Below are 22249 nucleotides of genomic sequence, written 5' to 3'. Positions count from 1 at the left end.
TGCTGCGCTGCGCTTTGCATGCCTCTGGCTGATTGAGATAGTGAGGAAAAAGAAAGCATTTAAAGCTGATTATGTTTTCCCCTCGGCTTGGGATGTTAATGAGGGAACTGTAAGGAGACAGAATGCATGCACACATGCATACACACGCTCAATAAAGCATGTAAACATACACACACATACAGTATAATACACATGCATACACACGCTCAATAAAGCATGTAAACATACACACACATACAGTATAATACACATGCATAAACTCAAGCTCATCTACACAAGCACTTATCCTCTTGTGTACACACACACACACACACACACACACACACACACACACACACACACACACACACACACACATGCAGTTAATACCGGTACTGGTAACATCACTTTGTATGGATATTAGGCAATAATCACACACACACACACACACACACACACACACACACACACACACACACACACACACTTCTTTTCACTAAAATAACAAACAGAGAATGGAAGACATCCAAGAGTGTGGTGAGGGAGCTTTTAGTCTTGGAAGAGGAGAGGAAAACGAATGACACAACAGCAACAGATACCAATAAATGAATGAGGAAGAAAATGGTTGAGCCTTCCCAGGTCCACCTGGTTTCATGCTGTAGCTGTCACTCATCCACTTTTTCTTCCTCCTAAACTCCCATCTGGCTCTGTCTCTACCTTAGACCCACACTCCCTCTCTCTCTCTCCCCCTCTCTCTCTCTCTCTCTCCCTCTCATTACTTTGAAGCAAGTCAATAATATGAGGGTCAGAAAACAAGATTGAAACGATTCACTCAGAGGGATCTGGAGAATGTTAGACTGTAACCGAGGGCTTGTCATGCTGGAGTTCACCCTCCCTGCCAACTGCTACTCCTGCCTCTGATCGTAATTCATGACAGATTTGCATCCCACACACACTCACACTCACACTCGCACTCACACACACACACACACACACACACACAAGGACATACAGACACATGGAGACAAGTAAACACACACACAAATGAAAGAGTATACACAAAAGCCACCGCCATCACAAGCCAACCCATGCAATATCAACTTTCTGCATGTGATTCTGAAAATAATCACACATCACACCATCTGGACATGGCGTCAACTTTGTTCCTGTTTTCTTCTAATCTAAAACAGGAGGTTTGGAGGTGGATGGTGTTCAAATCATTCACACATAGTTATACTCCATATTCCACTTTGCACATTCATTTGAACATAAAACATCACACAGGCATCACATCTGTAAAATTGAACATAAAAGATTTGAAGTAAAATTAAACATAAAAGATTTTTTTATGCACGATTGTTAACAGGACCCTCCCAAAAACAAGTTCCGAGCTTTTGCCTATTACCCATTTGAAACACATGGGCTGTGGGTCTCCCCAAAAAAAATCCTCTCTCTTACAACCCCACTCATCTCTGGGAAGCCCCCCGGGAGGAGGAGGGGGGGGGGGGGTGCTACTCACTCCGGCTGGTGTAGGTGGCGCTCTCCCCCTCCAGGCTGGTGCTGTCGCAGTGGGAGGAGAGGGGCGCGCCCAGGCCCTGGGGTCCCGTGGCGGGGGCGCTGCCCGGCCGAGAGCTGGTGATGGAGCTGGACGGTCTGGAGCTGGCACAGTTCTGGAGGAGAGGGAATGGTGCAAACAGATTACTATTAACTATTAAAACAAATAGAAGTGAGTTTATGTATTAACCAGTATTTTTTATACGTTTTGTTTAAAAACTGGGAAACAAACTCCTAGCAAGGATTGTTTTTCTAAACAAATCATGTGTATGGAATTTAAAATCCCATCTGATATCTCATTGTCTCTTTCTCCACTGTGAAAGTGGCATATTCAAAATATCACTTTGGGTATGCCACCCTAAGCAGTGGGCATTGACCTCAATGAGTAATATCTGCAGATATAGGTCAGACAAGCTTCACTTTACCGCTGTTGATGAGTCATGAGCCCAGAATTGTGACAGTAGGCCTTATATTTCCATTTCTGAGCTTGTGAATTTTCATGTTTAAAAATGAAACCACAAAATTTACAGTATGCACCATGACACCCAAATGAAAACATGTAAACATATCAATGCAATGTTGTTACATGTCATTAATGATATACCATTAAACAAAATCATACTCTAGAGTGCATACTCTAGGCTTCTTTTCAAAGAGGCCTTCCACCAACCCCCGAGCCAACAGAGCCATGCTGCAGCATCTCTGAAATAGCTCCTGCAGTTCTGCCTTCTTCTGTTACATATGCCTGTCATGCAGGAATCCAAAGCAGTGGTGACTGCTGGGCAAACACCGCGTCGCCACACAGGGTCCTTTTTACGGCACATGCAACCCAATGCAGATATTCAGGAAACACGCGCACTGTGCATACACACGGACACACGACAACATATACACAAACACACACACATGCACCGCTACACATACACACACACTCACACACACACACACACTCAAACATATCCTATATCTTGTCAAAACTTGAAATAGGATCAAAAAACTAATCCGCTTCCAATTTATATCTATATTTCAGGGCTGTCAAAGTGCGGACCTCCAGGTATTGAGAGGCCCTCATTATTTATTTGAGTGGTGCAACTGACAGCTTTATTTCAGCAAAGCAATCTGCCCGTGTGTGTACAAGTAGGGGGTCGCAGGGGTCAGGAGACAGTTGGTATCAAAGCAACCTGGAAACATTGGTCAGGGTGGGGGATGGGGTAGGGGTGGAGGGGTGTAAATAACAGTGTGTCAGTGTGTGTGTGTGCGTCTGAGGGGGGGCAAGACCATACACGAACACACACACACATACACACAGCCTGGGGGTTTGAGCAAATGCTATGCTTAGCTTGGGGAAGGAGGGGTGCTGCCTTCAAAGGCACCCAGTATAAGAAAAAGATAAAGACTTTGTCAGCTTTATGGTAATTTTTTTATTGACAAGAGGGCTTTTATCTGAGCACAATGCTCATCTGGTCTTGAAACAGTGTGTTAGGGTCGTCTGCTGATGGTCCTTCCCTGTGTCAGCTTATTTGACTTACAAATAACATAACTGTTCAGAGATCAGCATAATTCTAATCAGGAGATGCTGACTCAATATCACGTCCAGAGCATGTTATGCTATGTGTTTTCATTTAAGTGACCAAAAAAGGGTGGGTTAATTTCAGCTCTCACACAATGGCACCCTTTAGGCCACAAACAGAGAGTGAGAGAGAGGAAAAGAGCCAGAGACAAACAACAACGGCACAACCAAAGCCATCCACCACGGCTCTGCGGCTGTAAAGTGCAGCGATTGACACTCACCACCCATTCTGACAGACATTCTGCACAGCGCGTTCTGCTGAGAGACACTGAGGCGAATGTGCCATAGCATCTCATCCAGATTTATGGGCCGCGGCAGCATTAGCTAAAAAACATCCGCTGCACGGGCAAACTCGGACGGCGACTTTCGAAAATTGGAAAATTGCCAGAAAGCACTAAAAATGGCCCGCGCCACTGATAATATGGGCACGCAATATATCAGGTGGAAGGTGGTGTCGGTGGTGGGGTGGGGTGGGGGTGGGTGGTGCAAACGATGGCTTGGCTGGGTGGGTGGGTGGGACGTACGCCATGAGCCAGGAGTCATTTTTTACAAGTCACAATCTTTACAGTGGCAGCCTGTCAGGGGGTCAAAGGGAAGAACGGGGCCGATATTCTAAAATCAATCTGCCTTTAGAAATTGTCTCATTCCGTTCTCAATGACCTGGTGGCGTTGGCGAGCAGACTGGGACAAACTGCTATAACCTATACAGCGTGACAACCCGGGAGGGAGTTAATGTGATCATTCATAAGGGCCTGGACTGTGCCGTTGCTGTGTGTGTATGAGATTGGTGAGGGGGAGGGGTGTATGTATGTGTGTGTGTGTGTGTGCGTGTGTATGTCTATGTGTGTGTGTGTGTGTGTGTGTGTGTGTGTGTGTGTGTGTGTATGTATGTGTGTATGTATGTATGTATGTATGTGTATGCATGTGTGTAGGTGTGTGTTTCCTCTATGCTGGTGTGATGTATGAGCTTGCATATGGGGGTGGGGTGTGATATATATGTGTGTGTGTGTGTGTGTGTGTGTGTGTGTGTGTGTGTGTGTGTGTGTGTGTGTGTGCCTGACGTATGTGCTTCATGTGGCAATGTGTTTAGGGGGACAATAGTGGGTGCATGAGAGGGTTGGGTGGCGTGGCGTGGCGTGGGGTGGGGGGTCACACGGCACAGCAGGGGGTGTCGAGGGGCTATTAACTACTTTTAAAGTGCTTTGCAGGGGCTAAGTGATGGCGAGGAGCTGCAGCCACCGGTATAAATACTGGCCTGACAGTTTAATGTCAGGGGACAGCTCATCCCAGGATTAGAAACTTGTAACCCCTGGTGCTGCAGTTGACACTGCCGGGATTAAGGTGCCGCGGTCCTGTTTAAAGAGGGGGGGGGGGGGTGAGCCGGGTCTAGAGGAAAATAACAAAGGTGTATATTTGATCTACAAGGGCAGCTCATACAGAACGTCCAGTAGACTGCTCAACAAAACCGTTCCATCACACACAAACTCTCTCTCTCCCTCCCTCCCTCACACACACACACACACACACACACACACACACACACACAGACTAAGACCAGATATTACATGCTGTTGTCCAAACACATCATCGCCTCACTGCAATGTGTCAGGGTGAACTCTGCAAGGCACCAAAAAATATATATGTACATGACAAGTACACAAATAACTCACAGAGAAGTTGAGGGCCTTTCTTCTCTCCTTGATACGGTTTACTGTGCTGCGGACCTGTGGGGGGGGGGGGGGTGGAGAGAGGAACACTTAGCATCCCCACACACTCCTGCACACATGTAGCATCAAGCAAGGCATGACATTTAAAATAAAGAAGGGGATATTGGGAAACAAAAATAGCCCACCTCCCCACCCGCAAGCCCTCCACACCCCACTCACTCTGCCATCACCCAAATTGCTGTAAAGTCATCATCCGCCTCGAAAAGGGGGGTGAGGTGAGTGGCTTGCGCACAAAGTGTGTGTGTGTGTGTGTGTGTGTGTGTGTGTGTGTGTGTGTGTGTGTGTGTGTGTGTGTGTATGTGTGTGTGTTTGCGAAGCTGAAATGTATCAGTTTGTCAAAGCTAATGGGAGCTGAAAGTGACACATAGGCTGGGCAAACTAAGGAGACTACTTTAAGCTATCATCTGTCACCCCACACCGAACCCCCAGAAATGAAGCTATTGAGAACAACAGGGAGAAAGAGAGAGAGAGAGAGTGCAAGCGAGGGAGAGATGGAGGGGAAGAAAAGGCCGCCCTTGCAGAACAGATTGCATTGGTGGCCCCTGCTAAGGTAAAGCACTCAGCGCGCCACTCTGCGCTTGTGTGGTGACAGACTATAGAGTCGCTTGGTCTCCCTAGGATCGATCCATTTATAACACACAGAGGAGTATCTTCCTTCTTTTCACGGTAGCAGGAGAATGGGGGGCGATATCGCTATATAAACGCACATCTTATTTTTACGCTCAACGAATGCAGAAAATGAAAATGGATGTAATGTTGAACACCATCTAAGATGTTGACGAGCTAAAGAGTGAGCATGTGTATTCAATGTAAACATTAAGTAACACTCACACAAAGCTTTGAATACACAATCTTCTCTTAGTTTTTCCCCCTTTACAAATGTACCCAAGAATACTAATTTACCTAATGATACTTTTTAATTAGCTTCAATTTAACCAATTTGTAATTTCTACAAATTTGTTTTGTATGCTTTAAAAAAAAAGTTCTTATAACAAAAAAAGCTCTTTTTGCCTTCTACAAATCATGTTTCATATGGTGGTTTGTGGTTTAGCTTTGTGGTTTATAATGTGAAAACTTCTTAATATAAACTATCTATATATATATATATATATATATATATATATATAATCTAATTATATTAAGTTGCACTAATAACATTTATATTATAAAATAATACACAAGTTGTGTTTTGTCCCCTGGGCCTGTGATCGTCTCCCTCTCCCCTCATGAACATCTGTCAGCGTACAGCACCCCAGCAGAGCCAGTAGTGTCCAGACGTCCCCTCCTGACCCGATGACCCGGCCCGTGCACTGTGAGCCCCTCGTTAGCCCCTCCCCGCATTTTAGCCAACATGCATTATGGCTCACGGCTCCATTAAGTGCCGCCACCACCGTAAATTATGCCACAGTGTGCAAATGTACACACACACGCGCGCGCGCGCACACACACACACACACACACTCACTTGAGGCATGAAAATTTCTTTCAAGCACCATCAAGTGGCAAATCAGTCACCAGCGTCTGATTTGCTCGACAGTGTTTCAGGGGCACACGGAGTGGAGCGAGGTGTCAAAATAAATTCATAAATACATAAACGTTAAGCGGCCGGGTCGTATTTAACAAATGTGACTGCGCGCCGGCGTCGCTTCATTCAAATGAAGGCTAAATGACACGCGGCGTTAAACTCATCCGGGCTAAGGAAATAAAGTGGGTGGTTTGTTTTCACCAGACGCAGATTTAAATGGGTCTGTTGAGCGGATTCGGGTTTGTTTGCATTGCTCCACCTCACTCAAGGTTTTGGGGATGGGAATACAATCTGAGCCTTTCTGTGCACAGATGAAAAAAGAAGAACATAATTTCCATATGAAAGCCTATCCCTGCACCTGTGGACATTCTGTCCGTAATATGGACAGAACAACAGAAGAATGGTCATCAAAGCAGAAGATAAAGAGTTTGACCAGTAAGGCAGTCTAATTGAAATAAATAATTCACTTTCCCTGTCTTGTAATTGTATAAGAAATAATGGGTCAAGAAAAAGCACGGTTTCAAATACCTTACAAAATAATTAAGGCTCATAAACAAATCAACCAAGTGTCCACTGAGTGTAATTAAAAAAACAGAGTACAAACACAAGGTTATGATACTGTATTCTTAATTAAGTGCACAAAAGTTTTCACTTTTTAAAAAATGGACATTTGTACAAATAGCCGCACCCAGCTGTATATAAAAAGATTCTTCAACTTAAAGGTCATGTCATATGATATACGAGTGCACTTCAGTTCAAAGTGTAAAATACAGACTTTCTCCGGCTGAAAACAGTTTTAACAATTACATATGAAACCAAACAGCCTTCCGACTTCAGTGAATAGATACAGATAATAAAGGCAACTTGAACTTGATCCTCAAGTGTTATTTACACTGTGAGATCACAAAAGATGTGACATCTTTTCAAAGCCTATTGACACAAAAGGACTTCCTCTCTCTCTTTCGCTATGTGTGTGTTCTTTTGCATGTGTTAATCAAACAAGCAATGAATAAAATGGATTGAATCTGGGGAGAGATTTGCTTTAAATAAGATGAGACAGAGCAGAGTTTCTCTCTTTGGCCTTTCTCTTCCATTCCCTAATTATTTGATTTCAGTACGGTGAAACTTTGATCATCCGTACAGCTTCTCGCAATTTTTCTATTAAACAAGAATTTCCTTTCAGTGTCAGGGGGTGAAACTTAATCTGCAAGTGTTTATTGTCACACTATAAACTACACTGGAAAAAAAGACAAGCGAAAAGGGGGGAAAACATACATCGGCCCATGTGCTAAGGGGAAAAAAAAGCAGCAAAGATTATTACGTTTAAAATTATAAAAGCCTCTTTTGAAAAGCATAAAGTGTACATGGGCTGCTCACAAATTATGAAGACCCCTGGGTCAAGGAGAACCTGGAGTACGAAAATGGATTCCCGGGCACTAAAACGGCGACTTAAGCAAGAATGCATCCGTGATTTATCTTACAATGCACAGAGGTCAGGTGTTGTGCCCCAGCAGTGTCTATGCAGTGCAGTGACTCAGGGACACCTCTTCACATTGCTTTTGTGGAGCGGTGGAAAAAAGAAAACAAATGAAAGAAAAGGGGGGGGGGGGGGGGGGGGGACAATGAGGAGGGAGGCGGAAGAGCAGCAAAATGGTGCACCAAACGTTAACTGAGGTGGTGGTGAGACATTTGGCAAAGAGGTTCGGTACTCACTGCTCTGTGCCCAGGGTGTGCATAACCTTGCCCACTGCTCACAGCTCACACAGACAGGGGGGCTTGGGGGGGGGGGGGGGCTCTTTTAATACCAGTACCTTCTGAGGTGCTAACATGTTTGTGAGAGACAATCATGGGTATCTCATGAATGTAAAAGAAAAGAATCTGTCACATTAGCACTGAAAACTGGATTAAACGTCAGTTTACTTGCTCTGACCTGACTCACAAATATTTCAGAAAACGACTAAAATACTATAAAAGTGGAGAAACATACCACATAAACTATATGTCTTGCATCGGCTGTACTTAAAGCCTCCCTAAATTGCACACTTATTCATATTTAGGCAGTACCAGTTTACATTTGAATAAAAAGGAGGCCATTTTTTATGTTGACTGATTTTGTTCTCTGGTGATCCTCATCCATTAAAGCCTAAAAAATTCACCATTTATTCCCCCCCCCCACTCCAAAATAGAATCTAAATGGTAATAACTAGCCATTTCAATATCATATATACTCACTTTTCCAGCACAGCAGTGCCACACACATTTTTCCTCTGGCTATTTATTCTTTTCCTAAAGCGGACGCTCCGACCAGGGATGCTGCAGGGGGGCCTGCAGAGCCCTAATGTCAGAATGTTAAATGGAGGACCATGAGTTTAAAAACTTAAAGAGGCAGTGAAATATTAGCCAATGTGGGTGAGGAATGACTAGCCCTTTATCCCAGGGTGTCAGAGCTTAATGGCGAGTCTGGATGCATATAAGTTAGCCCAAGCATGAAGGGCAGCAGGACGCTCAAGCGAGAAAGAGACGCACACGCTCTCTCTCTCTCTCTCTCTCTCTCTCTAGTGTGCCTCCTTCATCCACTACCCCCACCCCTGTTCTCTCGCTCCCCCATACCTTCTCTTTCACTCCCTCATTCCCTTGCCTGAGCTGCGGTGCGTGGGGGTGATGGGAGGGAGGGGGGGTGGGGGTGGCGATCAGAAACTTGTCATTTCTCTCGTTCACTCACTCTGTCAGCCTTGAGTCAGTGGAGACTCACCTCTGTGTTGTAGACCCCATAGATCAAGAAGATGAAGAGACCCTACAAAAAGAGACAGAGAGAGTGTAAGAAAGATAGAGAGAGAGAGAAAGAGAATAAGAAGAATGGAGATTAAAAGAAAGAAAATGTTTTCGCCAACTCTTAAGTGAAAAAGGAATGCAAACAGTCTTTATGGAAAGCAAGAGCAAACAAACAACAAAAGCTCACAAAAAGTTCTACACATACTGTATGCAGACTCTATTGAGTGAAAAGACAGACACACACACATACACACACACACACACACACACACACACACACACACACACACACACACACACACACACACACATACACTTACACACAAACAAGCATTGAACACAAACAGCCACATTTCTGCAGTCCTTGTTGGAATAAAGGGAGCGAACGGCTCCAAATCACTTTTGTAACTGGAGTACCCCAGCTGAAGCGTCGCGTGCGCCCACTGCTCATCCTCCAAACCCAATCAAAGGCCTCAACCTCCCAAGGTCTTCCCAAGTCTTTCAGGCTGCACAAATATTTCAGGTTCGAGAGCCCTCTTCTGACATTTGTTTCCCTGTGGAGACTGAGGACATGTAGGTGGAGAGCAAACCGAGAGGGAGACTGCTAATCGAGATTAATCCACAGGAAAAAAAAGACAGAGAATAATGGAGGGTGCAGATGGATAAAGAAAGGCATTTCAGACGGGCAAAAAACTGTGGCCAGTGCTGGGTTAGCGCTAGAATAGGATGCCCTTGGATGCACTAAAGGGTGCACATCTGATGACAAAAAGTAGCCATCTTTCCTATTATTCCTCATTGTTGTCATAATGGAGTCTACAAGCTGAGCATTCACAATGAACAGTAATGGTAATTCCGTCAATTCAACAAGACTTATAGAAAGGACAATGGACAAAAGACAGCTTTGGAGTGAAGCTCTAGGTACTTGTAGGAAACAGAACAAAAAAAAAAAAAACAAGACAAAAAAGACTAACTTCCATGCTGAGCAATTTAACCCAAGGCCAAAGTTGCATGCATGTACATGTAGGTCACATGACCAATCTGCACTGGAAAGTGTGCATCTCACCTAGTTAGGAAGCGTACTTTTTTTTTGTTCATTTCAATTCATATCGCTCAACTCTGATGGCAACTTTGATGGGGGGGTGACACAGCTCACGCCATCCATCAAGCAAGAGTTTGGAACATCCAATTTGCCAGTGCGAAATCTCGATGCATCACCATTGACAACATGATTTGGTGGCCCAGTCAGGGTGTCAGACAGCCCTCTTGGAGATGGCACCTCTCCCCCAGTGCCTGCCAAACTCCTCTGATCCCTCAGGGCGTCCCCGGAGATCGGCCTGCTGCGTTGGCGACTGCGAGGGACTGTGTCAGGCCGTGTCCCATTTATCACCGAATGATACAAACAAAAAAGTACCTGACCCTTGTAACAACACAATACAACTCATGTACTGTGAAAAGAAAAGGGTTGTAAGGTGAGCGAGATGAACTGAAATGAACGTTCTATATCTGGGTTCAACGTAGAATTTCAGAACATTAAATTGTTGTAGAACGGAATCATATGTTAGAATGTTCAAAAACCCACACCTTTAAGGGTTAAAGGTACATCAGAGCCCAGAGGGTGATACAATTTGTGTGAGGATCATTGTTGCCATCTGAGAAATTATTTGTGGCGCAAAAAGCTGGTAACTCACAATTGGTATCAATACCCAGAGACAGTGGGTGGTAATTTGCAATATATAACCCATTGTTTTGCATTAGATTTGCAATTTCCTACTTAGTACCTCAAATTAATTATCATGTTTTTGATCATCTCTCTCATTTGTAATTAATCTTTTGTTCTATAGTGAACAAAGTGGGAAAACATAAGTACATTAAGAAAAATGATCAATTACAATATAATTGAGTTAAAAATAAATTGCATCAAAAACAATGATGATAGGTTGTTTAAAATGTTAATACATTAATTTTCAGCTAAAAACAAACATGTAAAAATGGAGCATATTATTTAAATGCACTGTTTCTCTGAACACACTATTCTTTCTTTTGAACTCCACTCAAAAATGATAAAAATTTATGCAACGGGATCGACACAGCTGCTTTCAAAGTATTGCGATACATCAAACAAAATGCATAAATTAATTACAGCATAAACTAATTAGGAAACAATTGTATGTTTAAAAAGTTAAAGCCAGTAAACATTGCGTTCCACAAACATACCCCACCCTGGAGAACACAATGCGTTGCAGCCGAGCTGAGAAACCATATTCATTAAAATAAACAGGAGCAAGTGCACCAGAAAAACAGGCAGCCAGTGGCTACATATTACCCTTCATAAACCCAAATAGATGAGGTCAAAAAAGATTCAGTCCATAAACTCAAAAGGATATTATTAGCAGCAATAATAAACACCATTTCTAAAATCAATGTTTAAAAACGTACTTAAAATTCTTCGCAAACTTCACAACAAGGAGCACTGATCATTGCAACAAAGACAGATGTATAACATTTATTCCGCCTTTCACACATTATATTATTGCAGAGAAAATAAAACCAAAAGTACAATAAAGCTTTTAGCAGAGACAACTCAAGCATGTCAGCCCTCCCTCCTCTTCCATGGCGTCTCCACACACCCATCGCCTCCTATGTTGAGCCCAGATAAATTCTTTCCAAATTTGAGACCATATATCAGGGCAGCATTTACTGCTGCTCCTGACGATTGAGAGTGAATGCGATGTACACTACAATGAGTAAGGGCCCTAGGTCCTCATTACCTTGTGACAAGACCCAGAAATGCACTTTGGCTTTTCATTTAAGACCTTCTTGGCCCCTGTTTATGGATGCGTTCCCTCATGCTTTTACTTACTTTGCCTACTCTAACCCCCGAGCTCTAGATAATAAATGATTATAAATTTTCACAGATGACCACATCCTCTTCCCTTACCCCCACTCCTTGCTAGCCTATCCTCCTCCGCCCCTTAATGCGCAAAGTTAGACAGCTTGCAGGTAAAAATCCTCACAAACCTTTTTATTTATGACGTTGTCCTTGGTAACAGAAATTTCAATGTACTGAAATGAAAACTATGATTAAGGGGACACAGTGTGTAGGCAACAGCAGTGGCTTGCGCTCTATTTTTGCCGGGCGTATATATATCGCTTCGTGACACCAGCCCTGCGCCAAATGGACCTGACCAGATGGGTGACAGGGATGGAAGGTTAGGGTGGGTGCGAAGGCGAGAAGCATGTTCATTTATGCGTCTGTCTCTGTCCGTTTGTATGTCTGCCTGTGAATATCTACAGCTCTTGTTGTATTTATTTCCCAGATATAAACTAAAGTTGGCAATTAATTCTTGTTTTCATGCAGCTGTTCAGTGTCTATTTAAATATGATACTTTGTCAGTTTAGTGGCCATCTCACTATTCTGTTCGGTACAATGTGGTACATCACACTTCCTTGTGATGAGAGAAGGCTGTTGAAAAGTGTAACAACAACAAAGCCGTCCTTTCGGTTTACTCAGCTCTTAATTGCTGTGTGTTGATTTGGATGACATCACTTGAGTCACTGGGTGCCGGCACTTATGACAGTAATTTCAAACAGCAGTTGAAGGTTAGGTTAAGAGTGTAACACACACATACTTTCTTTCTCTCTCTCTCTCTCTCACAAACACACACACACACACACACAAATATCACCATTTACCAGATGACTAGAAGCATCTGCAATCTAAAGAGGATCTGTTTACTCCTAGTATTATGTGTGTGTGTGTGTGTGTGTGTGTGTGTGAGTGAGTGAGTGAAAGTGTATACTCCAGTTTAGCCAGTCCAGGATGTTTATCTGATTGCACATCTGATTTAAACTTGCAACTTGACGCATCTCGGATCTTCTGACACAATTTTTGGACACTTTCGAACACAACTGGTGCAAGTCAAAACGATACCATGTTTATACCGTTGAAAAAACATTTTCTTTGACCTCCTCTGAAGTCTAAATGCAAAGGATGTCATCATTTGTGAATAAAAATACAACTGTAATCACCACCATCTTAATTCCTTACATATTCAAAGGACACTGTGAACTCTTTTAGTAATGGTTATGTGACTTCAATGAATGTGCACTAACACAGACAGCAATTTCAAGTGTGTAAATGATGATGTTAATAAACAATAACATTGTTTAAATTCATTTTAGATTACCCTATATACTCTGCATTTGTATTGTGTTTTTGCAGTGTTTTTAAATGACCTAATAATCACTTAGATACACAAGAAACAAGAGGAGCAAAATAAAACAGCTTATTTTCTAACCACTCTAGCTGTTGAAATACAAGGAATAAAAAGCAGAGCTAAAGAGATCTGTACAACTAGAAATGTGTTCTATCTGAGTCTTGGGAACATAATAAGCATAATACAAATCCACTGTTTACAATGCTGTTGTGCTATCAAAAGGATTTTCAAGGTCACAATATTTGTAAAGAGTTTTCTTTGTGTTTCTGAGTGCTTATTTGTGTGTGTGTGTGTGTGTGTGTGTGTGTGTGTGTGTGTGTGTGTGTGTGTGTGTGTGTGTGTGTGTGTGTGTGTGTGTGTGCATGTGGTAGGTGTGCCTGAGTGTGTCTGTGTTTGTCTGTGTGTGTGTGTGTGTGTGTGTGTGTGTGTGTGTGTATGTGTTTGCATACAAGTGTGTGCGCACATGTGTGCATTTGCACCTCTGTGTGCAGCCTTAAAAGCATGTTCGACATCAATAGCTCTATGCTAACAAATACACAAAAGTGAAAGAAACTGAAAGTTTCTCCCACAATCATATTACACCAAGCGCCCGCCGGAATCAATCCAGATTGAGCTGTAAGGAGCAGCACAGCCCAGTGCTGTGCGGCGGGAGAGCTCTTTGGTCTGGGTGTGGGAGTGAGCAGCACAGGCAGGCACAAGGCAGAAGGCATATGGCAGTAATTATGGAAATAAGAGACAAAGAGGTTAAAATGCCCACGTTTGGGGAGGAGGGAAAAAAGTTCACACTTTTTCTAAGAGACCTGCTAATGTCTCTGACCCTTCCACATGAAAACAGTTTAATTAACTTGTATACACAACTTTCACTTTAACCGCTCACAGCCCTTCAAATAAATCTGGATGTCAGTTTCAGCCTCTCAGTTGATGCATCCCAGAACCCTCAAATTATATCAAATTTTGTAACAGGTCCAGCTGGTTATACTACAGAACCTCTGTTAGAACCCAAGGCAAGCTCGCTCCGCCAGGAATGCTTTGACAAAATCATACATGGCTCCAGAAACCTTTCCAGATGAACCTGGGTGGAACACAACTCTATATCTAGAAGCTGCACAGTCACAAAGAGTCAATCCTAACTGAATCGAAGAGCAAAGGGAATTCAGAATGGAAAGGGAAAATTAATGGTTTATCAGAGGTGAACTGATTGCTAATAAATAGCAACATATCCAGTGCAGACACTGACACGGCTCTCCCAGACTCGCTGTCTTGGATCCCTGTCGGACATTTAATACTCACTAACAGCTAAACTTGGCATATACTATTTGCAAACGCAGGTCCCTCTTGAGACACAAACTGGCAATTGTGCCTTCACCCTTGTGGAAACCTTTGCCAAATCACTCTTCTAGCAACGTAATGGAAATTATACACTAATTTGATTTCGTTTTTAGGCTGGGAGCCATATTAAATATGCCGTCACAATTTGTAACAGTTGCCATTGCAATTATAGCACCAAACATAACATCATGGTTTAGTTTTAATCTATCAACACAGTGCCAGTTGGAGCGATGGGGCAAGCATCCAACAATCCAAACTCCAAATGTCATACTTGCAGTTGATGGTTCTCTTTACAGACGAGTGTTTAAATAAAACCTTTTCTAACACAATGTAAGACTGACTTTTTGTGTGACAGCACATACACGCCCACATACACAAACAAAGAAGAGGCTGTGGGGGTTTGAAATTGGCTTGGAACACCTTAACCTGTATTCACATGCGTACTGTACACAAGATACATATGGCTAGAGGCACATAGATGGAACAGTATCTGTGTGGGAATACACAAATACATCCGTCTGTGTATGAGTGCTCACATGTGTGTGTGTGTGTGTGCGTGCGTGTGTGTGTGTGTGTGTGTGTGTGTGTGTGTGTGTGGGAGTGTTTGGTCTGAGACTTCATTTGTTTATATGTGTTTATGCATGAATGCATGTGTCTGCATGCATGCCTAAGTGTGTCTTTAGCATACCTATGTACGTGTGTATGTGTCTCTGTGTGAGAGCATGTTTGTGTGTGTGCGTGTGTGTGTGTGTGTGTGTGTATAGTATGTGTGTGTGTGTGTGTGTGTGTGTGTGTGTGTGTGTGTGTGCACCAGTGCCTGGGCATGTGTGCAGACCTATGGGCCACCCAGTCCTTCTCAGTCAGGGGGTTGCTACACACTGGGCCAGCCCCGCTTGTGATCAGTCAGAGGCGGAGCGAGAGTTATTAGGTTAGCCCTGAAACCCCTACTTAATATAGGGGCCAGCAGTGATAGCTAACAGAGCCTGGCAGAGGTGACAGCTTTTGGACCTGCATGAGGAAATCCAATTGAAAAGCAGCCAAGAGGAACAACAAGCGCGAAACAGATGTTCCCTGCTACCACAGGCGCAACGGTGTATACAATGGCAACGAACAAAAAAAAAGAAGTCCACAAATTTGACAAATATAAAAAATAGAAACAAATTACATCCTATGGTCATTGCCTTTATATGCAGTAACACTTTAGTCCATAAATTCTATTATATGAGAGTATAATTATTTTGAGGAATATATTCCTAAATTATACTGTTTTTGTGTCAGTCCAATATCTAAGTGAAGATAAAGAAAGAATGCAGAAAATTATACTGAGCAAAAAAAGTAGACTGCCCAAATAAAATGAAGCAAAATTACATGTTTTGTAATTTTAGTCTATAATAGTCTGATAAAGTTCAAGACCCAACCAATATAATTCTAAGTAATTCTAAGAAAACACTGATGAAAAAATAATACTTGATTTTAAAAACGCTCCACTGTATCATCCAACACACGTTACTGCTGCATGTGAAAGACATTCTACAGAAACTGCGCTTCTGCAAATTTTCCCTTAAACTCTGGATGTATGTGTAGAGATATCCTGAGTAGCAGAAGTGATACAAGGGGCTACAACTCCCTCTCACACAGTACTAGAGAGTACTAGAGCACTAGCCCTGGCTGCTCATGATCAGAGCTGAGAAGTGAGAGCAAAACTGAGCCTCTAACACCAGCTGCTGCTGGTAGGCTGTCTAGGCTCTGGGAGTCTGCACATTTTTCCCTGCATCAGTGGAAACTATGTAATTAGTATATGCCAGAAGATTGGCGGAGGGGTCTCATGGATTTTGACAAGGGGCCACTCAGAAATGTGCGCTGGATACCTAAGTATTTTTAATTAAACAGGGTTTTGGCACATCTACTGCATTTTCCTTCCCAGTTCAAAGCGCTCGGTCCTGACCCATGTGTTAAAAGTTTGTATCGGTTTTCCGCACGTATGTTTGACTTGGCGCCTGTGGCCTGCGACCCAGAGAAATTGTCTTGTTTAAAAGCCGGTTTGTTTACAGTTTTAGTCTTCTTCTGGGATACGTTTTTTCAGTCTGCATATGCGTGCCATGATTTTTTGGTTTATGGTTACTTGTCTGGTTTCCTGCCTGCACTGATGTGAGTGTGTGAAGTTTGCCCAATTATATCCCTACATGAGAACCAACAAGCAATGAAAAACTGCGAAAATCGCCCATCACTCAAAACGTGTCAGTGGGGTGACCTGCTGTGCTAAAGAGCTGCCTGTTAAAAAAAAAAAAATTTCTGAGAAAGAAATTCCTTGCTGTGTGGTAGGATTTGGATAAAATGCACACATCTGAGAGGTTTGTCATGTTCATTTGAATGTTTAGACTGATTTGAACAGCAATGGCGAAACAATAAACATGTTTTAAAGCATTTAGCATGGGACTTTTCAGAGTATGTGTTAGCATTCTAAATTATAGTCATTAAAAATCTGAAATTTGAATCACTAAAACAACAACTTGCCCATAGAAAGCACATATCTACTTTTAGTTTTTGAGTTTGATTTAAATATGGAGCTAAAATAAAAACAAAAATCCTGAGAAAGAAAAACGATGTTTTCGGTGGGGTTGTTGAAATGCGTCCCCAAAGCAGCCTGGAGATGTGCATGTCATTCCAGCAGCTCTTGGGGTAAGGGGTTAATGGTGCCATCCGAGCGCCACACATGGTAGAGGAGCTTTGTGGGAGTATTCATCATTATAAAGCAGGACTCTGTGCGACTGTCACATGCAATCACAGTTTACTACGGATCGCAGGACTTCAAAGTGAAAATGAATGGTAGTTCATAGACATGAAGACTTCATATATCTTAGTTTTGAACACACGCTCACTCTTGCTCTTTCTCTCTCTCATCCACTCTTTTTTCCCTTTTTGGGCAGTGCATTTTTTTCATCTCGGTCTCTGTTGTGTCACATGGGACTTGCTTGATTCATAGATCAATTTAAACTGAGCTGCATTGTCAATTTGTAAAATTCCATGAGACACATTTGCATAATATTTCCTCATGTACCACGCTCCCTAAAGATAATGATTACATAATACTTAGATGTAATGAAACGGTCTGCTGGTCCTCAAAGTTAAATGAACCGTAATAATGTCACTACCACTACTCATTTCTCCGCCTCGCACACGAACATGCTGTGTCTTTAATCTACTAATGAGTCCAAATGAGGCGTGCTTTTGACGCACGTGAGACAGCTGGCGTTAAGTCGCTTTAACCCCCCCGATTCCACGGCCCATCTCAAAGGCGTTTGATTGGCACATGCTTTCGCTTAATGAGGATAATTACTAAGAGCAACAACTGCGAGACCACATCTGCTCAGCATAAGCAGCTCTCGGGGTGTCGAGTGCCGATCTGTCAGAATACGACCGCCCCCCCTTCCCCCCTCCCCTCCTCCAGCTTGCCCCTGTCCAAGACAAACCATTCACCAGCAGCAAAAACTGTCACCTTCACCAACCCCACCCCCTCCACCCACCCCGGTGGACGAGAACCAGATTAATAGAAATCAGCATGTCCCTGTAAACACTCGTTAGGTGGAGAGGCAGGGGGAAACGGCGTGGGAGCGGGGGGAGGAGGTTGGTGTTGGTGCCCCGCACCTCCCGGTGTGTGACAGCAGCGGTGCGCAGGAAGGGCAAGAGGCCAAGGGGCTGAGCGACATCATCCACTGTTGTTTTCTCCCTCACTGCTGTGTTTACAATACGCCCTGCCCTGACAAGGGAGCGCACATGCTGCTCCTGCACACCGATTTAAAGAAAACACACACACACACACACACAGGACCGGACTTGAACTGATTTTCTGCCTATTGTTGACAACATGGTAACGGAGATTTGGCACTGGGGGGGAGACAGGAAAGGGGGAAGCTGGTCGGAAACAAACTGGAAGTGCGACATTTATCTTGAAAACCTGAGAATTTTGTGTGTCAAATGTGCTCTCTCTGTGTATGACCTACTGTACAATTACAACTTGTTCTCAATCTAAAAGGAATAATGACTTACAAAGGGAGGAAATATGAATAATGGATTCTGTATGTGTTTATTTTTGTTTAATTTCCATGCAGAGAACGAATAGCTCACTTGCAAATTGGCGTTGGTATTTGACAGCCCTTACAAAATAAGAGAGGCTTTTTTTTTCTCCCCCTGCCCCACGCTGACCCAGTTCTTACTAATTATCTGCAAAGTATACATCAAAGCAGGCCAAACAGTCCACAGCACTTAGATTAAAACAGATTTGAACAGATCTGCCGTTCAGATGAGGCTCTCCTCCACCCAACCTGCCCACCCACGGCCTCTCTCTCTCCGCGTCTGCAAGGTTGTGACAGTAGGAGATGGCAAAGTGCTTGACTTATAAATAGAACGGTCAATGTTCAACAAGTACAATTTTGGTGTCGGTCATTCCTCCTGACACTCTCCGTGCTGGGAAGAGAAGGGAAAGAGAAGGCGGTGCGAGGGAAAGGGTCATGTTATCCTAACAGAGGTCACCAAGTCACCATATACTGGTCATGTGATCCTTTAGCGCCCTGCCAGGCCTTCCTGATGGTTTGCTTTCATATGACACAAGCTATTAGTAAATTGAACTGGCAGGTAATTCTAAAGTAAATAAATGCCTGCGGATTTCAAATAAGAGCAAGTTCTTTGGTGGTGTGCAAATTACAGAAATTCTCCTATCCTTTTGACAAGAAGCACGTTATTCCCGACACCCATTTCTCCAAACCAATATAAACTGGACTTTTCTTGTTGGCTCCAAGACAGTTCACAATCCATCAAAACCTAAAAAGTATATATACCTGTAAAGTATGCAACACCTTAAAACAAAGTTTTTTTATGAAACCAATAAAGTAAAAGTCAATGGTTTTTAACTATGGAAAGATGCCTTTACAAATGCTGACAAATAAAACTCCCAATGCTGTGCGACGACCAATCCTGAATCTTATTTTGAAAAGCAAAATCCACTGTACCGAAGACAAACTTAATGACCCCGATACTAAAGAGGAATGGCACAATAGACCAGACCAAATTTGCTTTTGTGTGTGAAATATCTAAAACGTGTCCACAGAGAGACCAGCTTTCTTTGATGCCAAAGGGGATACACATTTTCCTGCCATCTTCAACAATTGGAAATGAAAAACATTTCCCTGGTACTCTGACTGTGAAGGGCAACGGGGACCGACAGACAGAGCCATTTGTATTTTTTGTTCGGTATGTTGCTGTCCCCTAGGTTGACAGGGGTTCATGCCAGTGGACACCTGTCTGGGAAACCACACTCTTGTTTTGCTTTTGTTGCTGTCTGTGCTGAGTGAATTAAAATAACCCCTTGCTTTATCTTTCTGTGTGTGTGTGTGTGTGTGTGTGTGTGTGTGTGTGTGTGTGTATGTGTGTGTGTGTGTGTGTGTGTGCGAGAGGGGGGGGGGGGGGCTCAGAAAACACTGAGAAAATGGCACCCTTCCAGGGCGTCCACACTGGAGGTGCCCTGGCATCCACAGCCCATTCCGAATAGAGGAGGGGATGAAAAAAAAAAGAAGAAAAAAAAAAAAGTGGCACAGAGAAAAAGGCACAAGGGTGGCCTGCACTGAGGACAGGGGTGGGGGGGGGGGGGGCGGTGGAGGGGGTGCAGCCTGGAGAGGGCACTGAAGACGCCACACAGCTGCAACAGCTGAGAGAGCTGTGAGGGACAAGGCCTGGCCCAGCCTGGCCGGTAGGGTTCTGTCCCGCTATTCGCACTCATCACACAGACGCGCCGGCGTGCCAGACACAGTTAGCCACAGCCAGCTGCTGCAGTGTGTGCGTGAGAGGAGTAACCCTCTTTTCCCCTCTATTAGACTGGCTGTTCCAGGAATTACTGTTATAATTGTTTTTTTAATCATTCTGTAATATCATCAGACACATCTTTTTTTCCCCGCCAAGGATTAACAACGTGTGCAATTTTTCTTCTCATCAAAAAAGTGCACTACATCCTTTTCAACTAGATCGGATCGGATTCTATTTTGGCAGGCTTAATCTAAATATGCCACTCTTGAAAGTGATGCAGCTGTAACTCTCTTGGTTTTGGTGATACCTTAGGTGCTGAGACTCCATGTCCTTCGTTCAAGGGATTCAGATAATTATATTATCATTTACTATACAAATTAATATCTTTGAACCCTTGATTGACACCTAGGGCAGAATGTAATAATTATTTTGACCCATTCTCAATTTTTGAAAGGTACAGTTTCTTAAGTTACTTCAGAAATTAGAATAAGAAAGGTGGTGAATTTATTTACATAAATGGATACTTCTTGTTATAGTCTTATCAGATAACTTATTATCAGCCAACCTCTCTTTTATATCTAACATAAAGTTGAAGTATGATGTGCAACCTCTACTGATTTATGATTTTTAGCATGTTAAATGCTGTCGAGGAAAATAACTTGACTGACAATTTTCTGAGGTGGCCATGAAATTGGAAGAAAAGAAATTTCTGAACTTGATACTTAAGAAAAAGACAATCAAAGGAAAGAAAGTTTTGCCATAATGTCAGTGTAGTATAGCGGTCATAAATTTATACTAAGTAAATCATGGTAACTAAGATCATTCTGGTTCCAGAGGTTTCTTCAGATTGGATTGGAACTAAATATTTATTTTTTCACACAAGCTGAGGAAAAGGATATCATTTCCAGGAAGCTCAACAGCCAGTCATATAAAATAGGGCAATTGATCTTAGCAAACTTTAATGACTCATATTAAGAGGAGGAAAAACACTAAGGAACTGAATTGATATTGCCCCCTTGTGGTAGTCATTCAGATGCCCGTAAAGACTACATCCATCACATCAAACGCTGCACACTTAAAACAACTGTAATTAAAGCCCTTAAACATTCATGAGAGAAATCATGAGAACTGCTACATTTATACAAATGCTTTCTCTATGAAATTTCCAAGAACGACAGACTTGATTTGACATCAATTATCTGCCCACTTCCATTCTACCTCAATGCCCCCCCCCCACACACACACACCCCAACTTTGCACCAATATGCTCAAAGTTATTGATAGTTTTAAATTATGGTCTAATAATCCAGTGGCCAATGCAGAGCCAGGAGGCTATTATCCCACAGTAATGGATAGAGCCAAGCTTTTGAATGACATTGCAGCGAGATTGGATGACGGAGGGTTGGGGGATTTATGGTCAAATGAAGCCACACACACACACACACACACACACACACACACACACACACACACACACACACACACATGCGCGCACACACACACACACACACACACACAAGAACACACTATTTATATCTAAGAGCATATGAAGCATGGCTGCATTTATGGGGTGCAAGTTCATAAATATAATTGAAAAGACAAAATCAATTCGACAAGTGAAAGTTAATGCCAGTTGCCCTAGTGTGTCTCCTCGTAGGACAGTGGAAACTTCCTAACTGAATGCAGATATCTGGCTACACATCCGAGTTATAGCATTGCAAATTGATATTTTGTTCTGTTAACTATTACAAAGTGAATTTCATGCCAGACACGTAGTCTG

The 22249-nt window shown here is 42.9% G+C and overlaps 1 protein-coding gene across 1 annotated transcript in view; it reads right to left on the bottom strand.

Annotated features, from left to right (window-relative positions):
* LOC143113675 (adhesion G protein-coupled receptor D2) overlaps positions 1-22249 on the bottom strand; it is a 54179-nt gene that overhangs the window by 13327 nt on the left and 18603 nt on the right. Inside the window, exons 21-23 of the mRNA XM_076275456.1 lie at positions 9108-9149; positions 4774-4827; positions 1499-1649 (exon numbers count right to left, since the gene is read on the bottom strand). Coding sequence (XP_076131571.1) covers positions 1499-1649; positions 4774-4827; positions 9108-9149 — 247 coding nt within the window. The remainder of the gene's footprint in view (positions 1-1498; positions 1650-4773; positions 4828-9107; positions 9150-22249) is intronic.

The sequence above is a fragment of the Alosa pseudoharengus genome, unplaced genomic scaffold, assembly GCF_046254945.1.
Source record: "Alosa pseudoharengus isolate Yale_2024_CS ecotype anadromous, Long Island Sound unplaced genomic scaffold, YU_APseudo_1.1 YU_APseudo_1.1_scf_11, whole genome shotgun sequence".
In the NCBI taxonomy this organism is placed as follows: Eukaryota; Metazoa; Chordata; class Actinopteri; order Clupeiformes; family Clupeidae; genus Alosa; species Alosa pseudoharengus.
Note: the sequence above shows the minus strand (reverse complement) of the source record. Positions and strands in the feature narration are given on the sequence as shown.